This window comes from Puma concolor, chromosome C1, assembly GCF_028749965.1.
Source record: "Puma concolor isolate L17-30 chromosome C1, mPumCon1.1.hap2, whole genome shotgun sequence".
Lineage (NCBI taxonomy): Eukaryota > Metazoa > Chordata > Mammalia > Carnivora > Felidae > Puma > Puma concolor.
The window spans coordinates 147,991,562-148,007,028 of record NC_141674.1 but is presented as its reverse complement, the minus strand read 5'-3'; the positions used below and the strand labels follow the sequence as shown (position 1 = coordinate 148,007,028).

Here is a 15,467-nt window from a genome sequence, read left to right as displayed (position 1 = left end):
TAGTAATGTCATAATTAAATTATGATGATCCTAAATAAATATTATGGGCACTCTGTATCATTTCAATTTAAACCAACAGGATCTCTTCCCCCTTTTACGGGTGAATAATTGAAATCATGACGAGGCTAGTTCATGATTGGACTGTTAGTGAATGACACAGTTGGGACTCAAACTCTGCTGCAGTCTGGCTCTAGAAATAGCCATTCAGGAAGCCTTCAGTTCTCGAGAATAAAAGAAGCTGGCAGTCTATGTATCATTTTGTGGGAGTAGACACTTCTGCCAGATAATATAACTACACTTTGCTTAGTCTGTAAAGAAGAAATAGATACGAGTAAAAACCATAGTAAAACCATATTTGCATGCATCCACCATTTACCCATCATACTTAATAAAGTACTATTATGCAGATAATTGTAACAACTGGTTGTGATCCATATTATTAACCTCTTCTCTAAATACAGCAAACCGACGCTTGAGAAGTTAGATTACTTACTCAGCATGATTCACCTGGAAAAGATATATAAGGAAATGCGAACGAATGGTCTTCATTTCACTGCGTTATGCTGATTTTTCTGTACTAAGAGCATGGGTTTTGGCAGCAGATAGATAAGTGGTCAAATATCAGTTCCCCTAATTACTGGCTTAGATAAATTGTACAACTTCTTCAAACCTCAGTTTGCCAGAGATTAAGAACCTCCAAGCAGAGATTAAGAATCCACTTATTGTAGGATTCAATGCAAATATTATATAAAACTCACCTAGTATATATCTGACATGCAGCAGATACTTAAGAAAAGGTAGGCAAATCCAGCTTTGGTCTGTAATTCCAATGGTTCCCTAAAGTGGATGGTTATTATAGTGACCTACAAGAGCCTCATGAAAACATAAATATCCAATCTCCATATCCCCCAAATCAATTCAGCAGTAGGCCCTGAGAATATATGTCTTAAAAAACAATCAGTATAAATAAAAATCTACAAACAAAAGGACAACTCACGAGTTGTTAATAGGCCAGTTTGGGAACGTGAGTTCTAAGAGAAAGTGGATTTATTTTACTTATTTTTGGTGGATAATCTTTAAAAAAAATCAACTGAGTGCTGATAGGAGCATGACCTGAATGTTCAAGTGACATAAAATAAAACAAACAAACACGTTTTGATCAGGTATCGCGATCTAGTGATCAGGTATTTAATGTTAACATTAACTAACAGGCAGCCTAAACTAATCTTATCCTACACTAAAGATCCACAGATTGACATTTCTGAATAATATGAGATATTCTTGACTTCACTAAGGGCTATATTAGTTTCCTGTGGCTGCTGTAACAAATTACAAGAAAAAAAAATCTGCTTCTCAGTTTCTTCCTCAATTTATCTTTCTTCTCACATTTTACTATGAACAGAAACACCAGGCCACACCTTCAACGCTTGGCTTGGAATTTTCCTCAGCTAAATATCCAAGTTCATGACTTACACATTCTTCTTTCCACACAGCTGTAGGACACAATTTAGCCAAGGTTTCTGCCACTATCTTGCAAAGATCATCTTCCCTCCAGTTCACACTAATGTGTTCTGCATTTCCTTCTGAACCCTCACAAAAGGCACTTAGAAAGGTCATCTTTTTACCAACATTCTGTTCAAGACAATATATGTATTCGTAAAGCATTTTTTAAATGTTTATTTTTGAGAGAGACAGAGAGAGCGTGAACAGGGGAGGAGCAGAGAGAGAGGGAGACACAGAATTCAAAGCAGGCTCCAGGCTCTGAGCTGTCAGCACAGAGCCTGACGTGGGGCTCGAACCCATGAACTGTGAGATCATGACCTGAGCCGAAGTTGGACTCGCAACCAACTGAGCCACCCAGGCGCCCCAAATGTATGTATTCTTAAAGAGGACAGAAACTTTCTTTTCTGTGCTCCTCACTTCCTTCTAAGCCCTCACCTGCAGCATCGCTAATGTCTGTGTTTCTGCCAGCAATTTTCTTCAAGGTAAATGGATGACACTTGCACAGTTTTAGGTATTTATTATAGCAGCAACCCACGTTTTGATTCCAAACTCTGTCTTAGTTTCCTGTGACTGCCCATGATGAACCTTCTGGCTTAAAACAACAGAAACATGTGGTTTCACAGGTTTGGAGGCCACAGCATTAATTTATTGATTTTATTTCATGTCTTCTGCATCTAGAATTTCCTGCTTACTACAACGCCACAAGCTTGTAGCATAGTTGCACGTAGTTAATATTTGATAAGTATACATTAAATGGATGGATGGAAAAAAACGGAGATGGCATGGAGCTTAAATCAAAAGATTAATGGTGGAAGAAGAGGTATTTTTCTCTGAGATCGGAAGAAAAAACGTGGTAATGTATATAGATGAGTTTATGCACATGGGATGAGAAGTTGAAAGAATTTGTAGCTCATGTTGGAGAAAGGGTTATTTGTTAATGTAATAGGGTAGGGTGTTGAGAAGAAGAGAGAATATTGAGACACCATGAATAAAGGGAAGGAGTACTGGCTAACTACACCTAAAAGGATTTTTGAGGAGCGTTGAGTACCCTCCTGAATTGGGAGATTTCAAACCTCTAGTGAAAATACCCGGTGCGATTTGCTCCACCAGGGTCGGTCAGCCCCCGGGGTGGGAGAAGATAAAAGCAAATTGCTGAATTAATCCAAATCCAGAGGTCATCAGAGAAAATGAGGTAGAAAAGTGGTAGCAGGTTTTGAGGATACTGGTATAAAATAGATAAATGTGCCATTGTGGGCTCTAGGCTGGGAGAGAGGAAGTAAAGCTAAGAGGAGTGTAACAGCCTGAGCGAAAGGAAGCTTACGGAAGACGTCGGTGACTTCCTGTGACTTCTTCATTTCTAATTTTATAACGCAAGTGGATGTAAACTGCATTTCACACTTAAACGTTCCTTATAACATTTGGTGCTGAGAAAAAAAAAAAATTTCTAAAAAGGAAGGGTCAGCTGCCCAAGTTCTGCCTGAGCCATCTGAACCAATAAGCCTCCACTGGGAAGTCCTGAGAGTTTCTTCATTGTTAAAATTAGAAAATCTAGCTACAAATGAGAATGCATTGGGGAGGTAAACAAGCGGGCTAACAGATGAATCTTCTTGGATAATAAATCAGTAGATTTTTTTATGTCTCTTTTAGAAGGAAGTTCTAAGACGTGTCATAATGCTAGACAGTTTGAAACTGGAGGCAGAAACAGCTCTCAGAGATTTGGGAGATTTGGGGAAAGCGCCTCCACTGGCCAAATATCTGAGCTTCCATTTACCCTATCCTATCATGGTTCCTTAGTTTCACCATTAGGCATCCACATGGGTGGGTCCTGAAGGATTCTACTAGATGCCAGTTTCCTAAGAAATAAGTAGGATCTGTGCCAATTATTGACAGATACATATTCCAGATGCATGGACGGAATCCATTCAAAGAAGGTAACATTGCACAGGCCATACTGGTGCCCGGAAAAAGGGGGAGCATGAAAGGATGGGGAAAAGGGGCACAGAAGGAGGTGAAAGAGGTTTGAAGTACAAAGTTGCAGAGCGTGCCTTGCTTCAGGTGGCTGGGATATCAGGGCACTCTAGCATTTATAGGTACCTGGTTTCCTGCACAACTCAGCAGGTTAAATGTGTTTCCAGGTGTCCAGAAAAACCAGCAGGCCAGTAAGACTTTCCATGTTAACTCTCGCTCCCTTTCTTATGTACAGTCATCTAGTTTCTGCAGTCTGTAAAAACTGTTTCAAAACTGACCCAACTAAAACAAATTTCCTTTCTTCCAATGTGCCTGTTGGAAACCTTGCTGCTGTACTGAAGGGAGGGGCTGAAGCCCAAGTCAAGTCTTATTTAAATGCAAGATATTTCTGGGTTGGTAATGTTTTTTGAGGTTTAGGGAGTCACATCTTTCTTCCGTATGCTCATCCGTTACACAAATTAGGTGTTTAGAGTCCACAGATTTCATGCTGCACCTAAAAATGAACCCAATCTGTATTGTTAGGGGGAAGCCTAGACTCACATTATGGCAGCCAATCTAAGTACTTGGTACAAATGGGGAGTACCGTCGTGGGACAGCTTTCTGGACCTTGTCTAGACTTGGGAAAGATGACGAGGGACCGAGTTTTGATTCCTTTCTGACACTTATTGACTGCGTGACCATCAGTAAGTCGCGTAACTGTGCGGACCCTCAGTTTCTTCACTTTTAGGGTGAAGATCACAGTGCCTGCATCACAGAATGTCTGAGAAGATTTGATGTGATGATGGATATAAAAATACCGTGTAAGTTCCATAGTCAAAACCCGCGTGAGGACCTGTGATTACCTACAATGCAAACACACCCATTTTGACTGGGTATATTGACCTTTTCTCAGGCCAACCTTTAATTCAGCTCTATCAAGGCTCATCCTTTATCAAGAGACTCAGAACAGGGATGCGTTTTGCCTTCTTGGCTTGTGAGGCTGAATGCTCAGCCACTCACCTGATTTGAATGTCGTCTCTCCAATAAAGAAGGTTTCAAATCATAAGATTGGGGGAACGATAACATTCTCTCATTTTTATGAATTTTTCATTTTATTCCAAAACCATCAAAATGCACTATGTGGGTCAAGTCTCAGTCTTCTCAGGTTTGAACAGAAGGTCGAGGAGAATGTTTCTCAACTTTGATTTGCAATTCAACTAGTGCCTGGAGGTGAGCCTTCAGGGGCCTTCACTCCCCAAGCTCTGCTATCTTCGGGAGGATCAGAAGGAGAATCGGGCATTCAGCTGAGGAGCTCTGTCCAGTATTCTATTCTTTTCTATGAGAACTCAGCTGTATTGGGGTTTCTTTTCCTCTCCCTGACCACAGGGCATAGTTACATAAAAAGTTTACTTTTATATGTTTTGTTCTTTCTAGGGTAGACTACCTTGACATTCGGTCAGAATTGCCCAACTAATTTATAAGATTTCAGTCACGCTCACCACCTCTACTCCAAAGGCTTTCGCCAGCTGAGGCTGTGGCTCCTGAAGTAACCGTATATCCATCAAAGCCACTGGACTCAGGATCCACATGCACCACTTTAACAATAGTCTATTTTGAACAGGCAGCTGTCAGAGTGAGATGACAGGGTGAAGAGCGGGGGTGGGGTAACGTGGCAGAAATAGTTCTGGGTGGAGGTCAGGGCACCTTGGGGGTAGGTAGCTCTGTCTCTCCTACGGTGTGTGACCTTGAGCAAGTCACTTCCCTTCTCAGATTTCTCTGTCACATAAGGGACTGGATTAGATGGACTTCGAAGCTTCATCCAGTACTCACGTTCTGTGATTCTCTATACGGCGTTAGCCTCATTCACCCATAAGTGATTCCTTCTGGGTCATGAGACGCTTGAGAAAAGGGAAATTAAATTCCTATTACTATGGCTTTAACCCCTCCCACCTTTTCTTGCTGGCCCTTAGAAGAACCTTAACAAGATCCTGAGTGATCTGGATTTGGCTGATCTTCTGTGGTCTCATTTCCACGGCCCTCTCCCACCCCATGTCAGATTTCCCTCAGTTTCTTAATGGATCATTTTTTAAAAATATCTTTCCCCCACTTCTCCAACTTCCTACCCCTTCAGGTCGCATTTCAAACACCTCTGTCCTCTCTCAGGCCGGGTTTGGCCTCTCTCTTCCTTACTCCAGGAGTACCCAGTGCTCCCACATAACGTTTTGCTGTATGCACCTTGGAGGCAGGGGCCATGTTCAGATGTCAGATCACATAGCGGGAGCCTAGGGATGTTCACTGCTGACGTTGTTGGCAGTGTTGGACTCACCTTTGCTTAGTGCTGTGCAGAAAATAATTTCCTACAAGTTTTTTCTCTGAAGAGGTACCTAACATGCAAAACTAATTCCCTTCCTACACCTCTGACCCACGTGTAAGGAAGAGAAATAGAGATGTCTTTATTTCTGTCAAAGTTATAGGATTATAAGGAAGCAAAAGAAGGAGGAGCTGTATCTTTATGGAAAGACCACTAGAATTAGCTGTCAGGAAATTTTCTTTTGAATCTCAGCTCGGCTGTAGGCTTGCAGGGACAGGAGATATATCATTTGTTCCTTTAGAGCCTCAGCCTCATTTTTCTCATCTGTAAATCATACGAGAGAGAGGATATCTTTCATAGCACTGCTGTGAGGATTGGTTAGAATAAAAGCATGCACACACACACATTTAGAAAATCTACACACACACACACACACACACACACACACACACACATGCACGCACGCACGCACATCACTGCCCAGAACATAAAGGAAAGGGACTGCCCCCGGGGAATTATCTGCTGCCATCTCAGATCTCAGGCGCCTCTTCTAGGTCCTGTTTCTCCACCGGCAGAGCTGGGACGATGATAGCACCTGCCTTTGAGAATGGTCTTAAGGACCAGATAAGAGGAGGCAAGTCAGAAAAGCCCTCGTAAATACTGCTCCTTCTCACACGTGTCCACACATAACATTTTAGAAGTGGAGGCCATTTGGAAGATACTTTCATTTGGAATAACAGAGATTTTTTTTTAAACATAGAGGGGACTCTGCAAAGCCTCTTTCACTTTGAGAGCAAACAACAAAATAGAGCTTCTAAACACTGTTATTTTCCCCCAACTTTCTGACCCTCGAGTGAACAACGTTTCATTCTTGAGAGGCTCTGCTCTGAATGGATCTCCCAGAACAGCCCAACAGGCACTTATTTTCTGAGACAAGAGCAGCAAGAGTTTGATAAAATGAGGTTATATTAGGCACATGGATTAGATGTGTAAAAGAGACGTGTAAATAGTTTCGGATTCCTGCATTTACTAATTATTCTCTCCCAGAAATATTTCTAAGTCTCTGGCAGTGTTTGGGAGAAAAAGTCCCCGATCTGCTGCAACAGTTTTCTCAGTTTTACATTAATGAGGCATGGTTTAGCTGTTTCCTTCTCTCTGAGCTAGTAGCAGAAATGTGTTTTAGGTCCTCTGATCATCTTTCTCCTTATTACTCTTGCATGATGGGGAGAGTATGATAAAGGAGAGTATGGAAATGTTCTGTGTCATCTTTTGGCCCCATTTAACCTTTGTCATGCTATGGTCTAGTCTGTACCTTTTAAGCAATTTTTGCTTTTTATTTCCTGCTCTCCGCATGAAATAGCACATACAAACACGCAAATGCACACAAATGAGCATACACGCACGCGCGCACACACACACACACACACACACACTCCAAAGCACGAGAAATAACCCTTTTAAATCACCTTGTCAGATTTTTCTTTCCCACTCCTGTTTCATTTTCCAGGGAGATCCTACAGCATCACCAGTCAATTCTAGATAATATTCCCTGATCACTGTTAGTCACAAGAGTGGTCTCATTTCATCAGTTAAAATATCTATCCCATGAAAAAATAAAGCATTTGAACTTTATTTAACTTTAAAGTTTCTCTTTTTTTCCCAGCCTGATGAACGTGTAGGAGCCCAATCCTTGGAAAGATGTGTGGTCAGTTTTTATTTTTTTTCCCTCCCGATCGTTCCTCGTCCTCCAGTAATTTATTAGTTATGGTTTTTGACCTCAGTAGGATTGAGAGGGGAGGAAGGGGTGGAAATTAGGGTTCTAGAAAGGTTTTTCTTTCCCCTCAGTAATTTAGACTGGTTTGTGGCAAATGCCTGGTGCTATCGTTTGCTTTTCGTATGAACCAAAAGAAAACTCTCTGTAGCTGTGTAGGAAGGAATCAAATTATTGGTTGACAATCCCAGGACTGGGCTAAGAGAGTAAAGACTGGTTTTAATTGCTTTATAGAGGGGCTTGCCAGAGTTCTGTAGGAAAAGCAAAGCACTAAATTAAGCAATCGAGTAACCTCATGACGATGCAGCAGTCGTAGAACAGCATGCTGTAATTCTTATTGTGCTTTAAAAACCAAATGCTGGCAGCAAAAACCTTCTTGAGCCATTTTCCTCTAAAACAGATTCCGGAAGTGCACTCTGAAAATAAGTTCATTTTTGGACTTTCATCCTAACTATATAGCTGCAAGCCAGAAGACAGACTTCTCTCTGTAGCATGGCCCTACACTTTCCATGGACAGAGCCACGTTTTAGCAAAATCTGTGAGTATTGATTGTTGCTGACTGAAACAAACTTCAGTAACTAAGAGCAAGAACCGTAAGGATTAGCTTTTTATAAAGAAAAAAAAATTGCATGTGGAACTTTAAAATGACTATCAACAATTTTTTATTTGAAGAGTATTTTACAGGCAAAACTTCTAGGCAAAAAATGAAATTGTACTTTACTTACTGACATAAAGCATCATTGTCAATAAAATAAGGAGATTTTTTTTCCTCCCTTGAAAGTCAAAACACTGAAATGAGAAACCAAACAACGAAACTATGAACTAAAGAATAATGAATAGATAAAATAGATCAACGAATAGATCATAGTGTTAGAACAGGATGTATTTACCTTAAACCAGATACTAACATAGTCTATATATTCAAAATGAAAAATTAGGTCGTCATTGTTAATTTATAAAAAGACGTCTTGCATGCCGTAGTTGAATAGCTACCTCTCATGTACGGTTTTAAGATAGGACGAATTTTCAAAAATCGTTTCTGAGAAACATACCTTTTAAAACCATGTTGCTCGATGCTAAGGGGGTAGAAAATGAAGGAAGAGACAGAGTTTCCTTCAGAAGCTTTACACTTTCGGTGAGAAGAACAAACGGATTCTCAAGGCTCCAGTGAAGAAAGAGCACACAACAAGGAGTGGTTCGGTAAATGTGAGCACCTTAAAGGTCATTGGAATTTAGAGGTCGGAGTCGATTTATGGTCTAGGAGGAGAGAAACTACAGTTGGATTTTGAGTGATGTCAGACTAAGGTGTGCAGGAGAAAAGTGATGTCAGACTAAGGTTCCCAAGGTAGGGATGGTGGGGGTCTGGGCGAAGGCGCCAGTGAAAAGGAACATCAGTAGATGGAGTGAGCATCATAGGCAGACAAGGGTAACGAGATACTTTCTTAATGGTAAGGGCCCACAGAAGAGAGAATGCCACATGCAGAAAGCTATAGCCACACTGCAAGGGGCAGAGACCTGGGTGGCACTGAAAAGGAGAGTGAGAACAATGCTGATGACAGACAGGAGCCCTTGTGCTTTTGGAAAAAGCCACGACTGCATCTCAACAGCTTAGAAATGGTTCTCTGGGACTCAGGAGAAAAGGAGGGCAGGGCAGTTTTGGAGAAGAGAGTTTGATTTTGGAAGTAGAGCAGGCGAAAGCGTCCTGGGCATCCTGCCTGTCTCCTGTCTTTGTCAGGGCCAACGTCGTCCCTCCTAGCGTATCAGTTAACTCATCCTGAAGAAGTTATTAGCTGGTAACTGGTTAATATCTTTACTCAGGGGAATTGAATCCAAATGAACATACTAGCAAATCTATGGTCTTTACCCTTTTCTCTTGGTTCAGTGTGCATTCAGTAGACAGTTATGATATGCCAGTTATTGTGTTAATCATTCCATAGCGGTGGATTTTTGGAAATATCAAGAACAGTGGGGGAGATATCCCCCAGAATTCTTAACACTGAAGGGTTTCAGTGGGGGGCTACTGTAGCTACTTTTAAGGCAAGCCCTCCTGTCCACCTGTGTTCCTAACAGATCTCTCTCTGTGTCTGTCTCTGCTCTCTCATACACACACATATATTTTCTTGCTATATTCTATAACAATTTCCCCCTCACACTGACTTTAAAATGCATTAGATCCAAAACTCTTCTTGTGTGCATTCTTGTAAACCATTTCACAAACTTTTTGAGCAAGGCTGAAAATAAATAAATTCGAAGTCAGAAGGCCACAGATCACGGCAACCTGACGAGTCAAATGGTTTTCATTTGTATTTTCTTCCAACTTTATCCATATGAATACATAATTTGCACATATTTGTAGGCAGGGTGTTTGGGTAAAAGAAAAGCAAAATAACGTATCCTCTTTCAAGGAAGAGAGGCACACAAAGGCTGTAAATAGTCCGGTGGGCCCTATACCTAGGATCTGTGTGGCTACACCGTCCCCTCCACCCTGCTGGCGTAGAGCACGAGGGAGGCAGCTGGCCGAGAGCGCCTATGTTTAGCCAAGGTGGGTTGTGTGACAAGAGGGAGGGGGCCTGGCCACATGCTGCCTGACTCATCCTGTCAAGCCTACGTGTCAGTTCCTCCTCAGCTGGGACAGCCTCCTTCAGAAGACAGAGCCTGACTGTGACGTTTCCACGAACTTCATCTTCCACAGACCAATTTGCAGAAGCTACGAGGTGCTGGGCACCACTGAGCCCTCAATAAATCGCATGGCTGATAACATCATTATTACTTGCTGTTGGCCCTCACACGATTGCCCTTTCTCAGGTTGGGAACTGGGGTCCGTGCTCCTGGGCGCTGCCTGACTCTTCCCCACGCTCCATAGCAGTCTGCCAGACCACGGTAGGGAGGTACAACTGAAGCCGCTTTGCCTACTGCTTCGCTCTCTGGCATTTCGTGTTCAAAGCTGGCAAATTTATGTGTGCATACATAAAATAAATGTGTGATATGTGATATCCAGGATTTCAGATCAGAGCTGGTCCAACATAATTTTTAGGATCCTTTTGGGCTGGGGGGGGGGGAGTGGGGGGGCGGTAATCGGCAAGAGATAAGCGATAAAGAGCACAGCATAATTTCGGGAACGGATTTTAATAACTTCTTTACATTTACTGCTCTCTGCCCACGGACAATATAACTTCCCAGGGCCTCACTTTTACCATGTTTAGTTTGGGCATGTTTGTGTTCTCCTCCAGGTTGTGAGCCCCCCAGGGTAAGGGACGTGGGGGGCACAGTGCTTGGTCTCAGCAGGCGTTGGTGCTTGGCTGAAAGCTACTTGCCAGTTGCTCAGAGGGCTGACAAGGGCTTCCCTTAGCTGAAGAGGCTCCTCTTACTAACGTGACAGGCACATCTCTGTCTGCCTTCCTCCTAGGAACGCTGACTATCTCGGCCATAAACAAGAGTTTTCCACCGAGGATAAACAAGGCCACTGTTTACATACCACTGGTGCTAAGTCTGAGTCTTGACGTTCCCTAATTCCGACCTTTAGGCAAACATTGTGTGGCTCAGGGATTGCATATCCAGGCATTCATGGATCTGTATTATCAGTTAACTGTATTAACGGTATTGATGGAGAGCGAACATATGCCTACAACGTACTTTCATTTATGAATGGGCCAAAAGGGACCAGGAACCAAAATGCGTTTGAATCAGAGGAGATATTTTGTGATTTGATCCACCTCCCGTTGATGTAGTTAGAGGAATTTAGCTCATTGACGAATTGGTTGGCGAAGCCTCATCGGGAAGCTTCAGAGTTGTGCTATCCTGGGGAAGTGATATGATTTCTGAGTGTCCTCTATTACCTTGAACCCATAACAACTGCCGGCTCCTTTCTAGGTCTCTTATGAAGTTCACGTGATGGGTATGCAGGCTCTTTGTAAATGGTGAAATTCTAAACATTTAAGTGGTTGGGAATAGGCACTCGTACACCCTGCAGGTGTTGTAAGTTATCGACCGATTGACTTTTTCCGACATTATTTTTCCTGTAGAAATGAACTCCCAAAATGTCTATCATCCCACCTACAAAGGATATTAAGTTTTAGGGAGTAAAGTCATTTCTTCACTTGCTATTCTGGTGATCATTAGTCACGGTTAGGCAGAATTCTCCTGGTTAAGATATAATTCCAGGGAGGCCTGGAAGGCACCTTCTCTATGCTCATTTCCCAAATACATTCCTGACAAACCCACTAATCATGTATAAGTTCTGAAATTGGGAATTCACTTCGTTGTCACTATTTTAATGGAATTGCATTTTAAGCTCTATCATTCATATATACCTTATTAGGAATTAAGTTCATCTAATAAGTTTAATAGGTTTTCAGTAGCAGGAAGGAAGGAATGGAAGATGAGCTAATAGAGGTGGGAGCCAAAGTCTCAGAGAAGTTAAGTGTAGAGAGAGGACACCGTGGGTGTGGTATATCAGAATTATTCTCTCTGTGGATGGTAGACTATTTGGACTGTGTCTAATGATTCATGTTGCTTTAATTCTCTAGGTGACCGAGACTCATGCAAAATTGTCTAGAAATATATATTCTCTACATAAGAGCCAAAATACTTTGGGTCGAGGAAAGAGAAGAGAAACGGATCTTACCCAGCAGGTCTTGTGTCTTCGATGGCTCTGTCCACTGGAATCAAATCACTGAGGTAGACATTGAAGTTTCCTTCCTTCCATCTTCTTTCCGCCTCCTTCTCTTTGCCCCGGGGGACAACTACAGGACGTCCAAATTGGCCTGGAGCTTTCGGGTCCCTTGGAGAAAGTGTCAGGTCAATTCTTAACACATGGTGCATTCCATGTTCTTCAGGTAAAAAAGCTTTTATATGGTTTTGGTTGACTTCTGCAGGTTCGGCCTTGGCAGTCAAGTTGATTCTTGCTCGCTCTGGCCCCTCAGCTAAGGCTTGATGGGTTTGAGATACTGTCACTCTCTGTAGAGCAAGTGGAGAGAGAGATGCCTCACTTCTATTCCTGGAAATGTGTTTCCCTTGGCTTTCACCCAATACAAGAGGGAGTGCAGTTTTGTTTTTAGGATTGGGGGCCTCTTTGGAGTCTGTCTTTAGCTCCTCCTTGGTTATAATCACAACGTGGCTTTCAGAGAAATTGAATTTCTTCCCACCAGCCACTTTGGCTCGGTCGTCCTTTGGCAAGCCCCCCAACTGTGTTTCATTAATATATTGCTTCTTTGAGCGATTTGAATTGGCAACCAACTTGGAAAAGGGAAGGTTCTTGTTGGCTTTGTGTTTATTTGAGTCTAGTTCTTTGCTCTGAGTCTCAGTTTTATTTAAGGCTACGGCTTCCCTGGGTTTTGGCACGAGTGGGCCGGCAGGGTGTGCCCTCTCATTTGCTACTGCCTGTGATTGCTGCTTTGATCTGTCAGTATTAGGCCCGATGGTCACATTTGGGTTTCTCTCGGCTGCTTGTTTTGATGTGTCACTGCTGAGACTATGACTCTTCAGGGTCTCCTGGTTTATACTGACAGGTCTTGCCTGGACGGATGTTTCTGCCAATTGAGTTTCTCTTGCTGCTGTGAATGGGGTTTTCTGAGCCCCCCGAGTGCCCCCTTGCTTTGCCCTGTGGTGAGAGTAGGCTTCAGGCTCGAGGTCCTGCTTCTCTGTCTTCTGCTTGGTGAAAGTCACTGGAAGGCTCTGGAAATACGCAGGATGCCACAAAGGGGCAACCTTGCCCCTTCCCAGGGCGTTCGGCGTTTTTCTTTCCCTCTGGGTTTGGTCCAAGTCATCCTCAACCTTGACCATACTCTTCTCAGTTTTTCTAAAGTTCTCTTTGCCCCACACGCCCTTCCCATGTCCCCTCAGTGAGGGCTTCATTTCTTTCATGCTACTGTAAAGGATCTTCATCTGGTCTGGCTGAACTCTGAATCCCATCCTCTCCCTCCTGACGATGTCTTCCTTGAGGACCCGAGTGTTGATCTCGCTGAATGACAGGCGGAGAGCTGCCATGTCAAAGAGCAGCCAGATGACAGAAGCGACAAATATAAATGCCAGGACTCGCCCACTTCCTCGGAAAAACTTTCGAATCTTGTTCATGGTGCAAAGGCTCCGCTTGCAGCCTTCCCTCCCTTTGAGCCTGCTTACCTTGAGTGGAGAGAGAGCTCAAGTAGCAGCAGCGTGGCCAGAAAGCGCCCCCTCCCCTGAAAACAGCAGGAAACAGCAGTCCAAGGGGGAAAGCTCAGCTCCTAGTGCTTGTCAGTCTCTGCCTGCGTGGCATTTCACAGCAGAGCATCGCTGCCTGCTTGGCTGGCCCCTGGCTACACTGTGCTAAACACTGCCCTCAGGTCACCCTGGGAACAGTTGACTGCAGCCACCAGACAATTCAACATATCACTTGTCTCCCTGAGCCCACATCCACCTTCCTATAATCCCGAGGAAAGGTGGGGGCCGGGCTGGGACGGCCACTCCTCTCCTCCCAGCTTACCCGTCTGCACGCTGTAACTCAACACCACTTCTCATAAGGAAAACATTTCAAGCCGTTACCCAGAAAACTTCATTCAGCTCGCACCTTCCGTGTTCGGTGAGTGTGTGTGTGTGTGTGTGTGTGTGTGTGTTTTCAGGGCAATTAAAGGGAAAGAAAACTTGGAGGGCATGTGTTCCTGGTTTGTAACCCCACCTACCCCATGCCTGCTCATTAACCCTGTTGTCCCCAGGTCTCTGAATGATTTGCCCCAGCAAATAATCACTGACCTTAGTGGTTCGGCTCTGAGACGTTAACAGTTTAAAGAAGGTGCCATAATCGCTGTGTGCAGAGGTGGATGTTTAATTATTCAGAAGTTTTTCTCAAGTGGGTCTCGGAATGTTTCTTTATAAGTCAACGCATCTTTAAATTGGCTTCATTGATTTTCATTATTAAGTTCACCAGACATAAAGGTGACTTGTCACATTGCTGTAGAAGCTGCTAAACGCATACTTACTCTAGGTTTCAGTACTCATTTTGTCACGGATCAGGATCGAGCACTTTGCACATTGGACCAGCAGTGGGATCGGAGTTGGAATAGCCCTGGTGGACCCCACCCGGGCTTTGCATAAGAATCATTCTTTTTTTTTTTTTTTTTTTTTTTTTTTTTTTTTTTTTTCAACGTTTATTTATTTTTGGGACAGAGAGAGACAGAGCATGAACGGGGGAGGGGCAGAGAGAGAGGGAGACACAGAATCGGAAACAGGCTCCAGGCTCTGAGCCATCAGCCCAGAGCCTGACGCGGGGCTCGAACTCACGGACCGCGAGATCGTGACCTGGCTGAAGTCGGACGCTTAACCGACTGCGCCACCCAGGCGCCCCACATAAGAATCATTCTAAAGGGATGCTTGGGTGGCTCATTCGGTTGAGCGCCCGACTTCGGCTCAGGTCATGATCTCACGGTTGGTGGGTTTGAGCCCCACATTGGCCTCTGTGCTGACATCTCAGAGCCTGGAGCCTGCTTCGTATTCTGTGTCTCCCTGTCTCTCCGCCCCTTCCCCGCTCATGCTCTGTCTCTCTCTCTCTCTCTCAAAAATGAATAAACGTTAAAAAAAATGTTTTAAAGAATCATTCTAAAGATGTCCCCCCAGATTTTGATGGACTGATGGGGGTGGCGACAACAATGGCAGCTGGTCTGGTCTTGTGTTTTTAAGAAGCTTCCCAGGTCTTTATAATGTACAGCCAAAGCTGAGACACGCTGGTCTAGAATAAAATACCTCTTATTTTTGTGGTTCTGGAACGCTGCTCATAGTTTTTGGGAAATTCCCTCCCAAACAGAGTAAAACTGCGTTTTAATATCACCTGCTATAAACATTGTCCATAAAGTTTGAGAAGCACTTCCCAGGAGCTCTGTTCTCCCACGAGCTTTGAGTGATCGGTGGCTGGTGTTACCACTTACTTACTACTCTAGTGTCAGGAGGGGTATAGAGTCTTTGCTT

The 15,467-nt window shown here is 43.5% G+C and overlaps 1 protein-coding gene across 1 annotated transcript in view; it reads right to left on the bottom strand.

Annotated features, from left to right (window-relative positions):
- The window catches only part of GALNT5 (polypeptide N-acetylgalactosaminyltransferase 5), a 41,332-nt gene extending 27,237 nt beyond the window's left edge, over positions 1 to 14,095 (bottom strand). Inside the window, exon 1 of the mRNA XM_025912501.2 lies at positions 12,157 to 14,095. Within this exon, the coding sequence (XP_025768286.1) occupies positions 12,157 to 13,604 (1,448 nt within the window). The 5' untranslated portion in view covers positions 13,605 to 14,095. The remainder of the gene's footprint in view (positions 1 to 12,156) is intronic.
- Between the last annotated feature and the right edge of the window lie 1,372 nt (positions 14,096 to 15,467).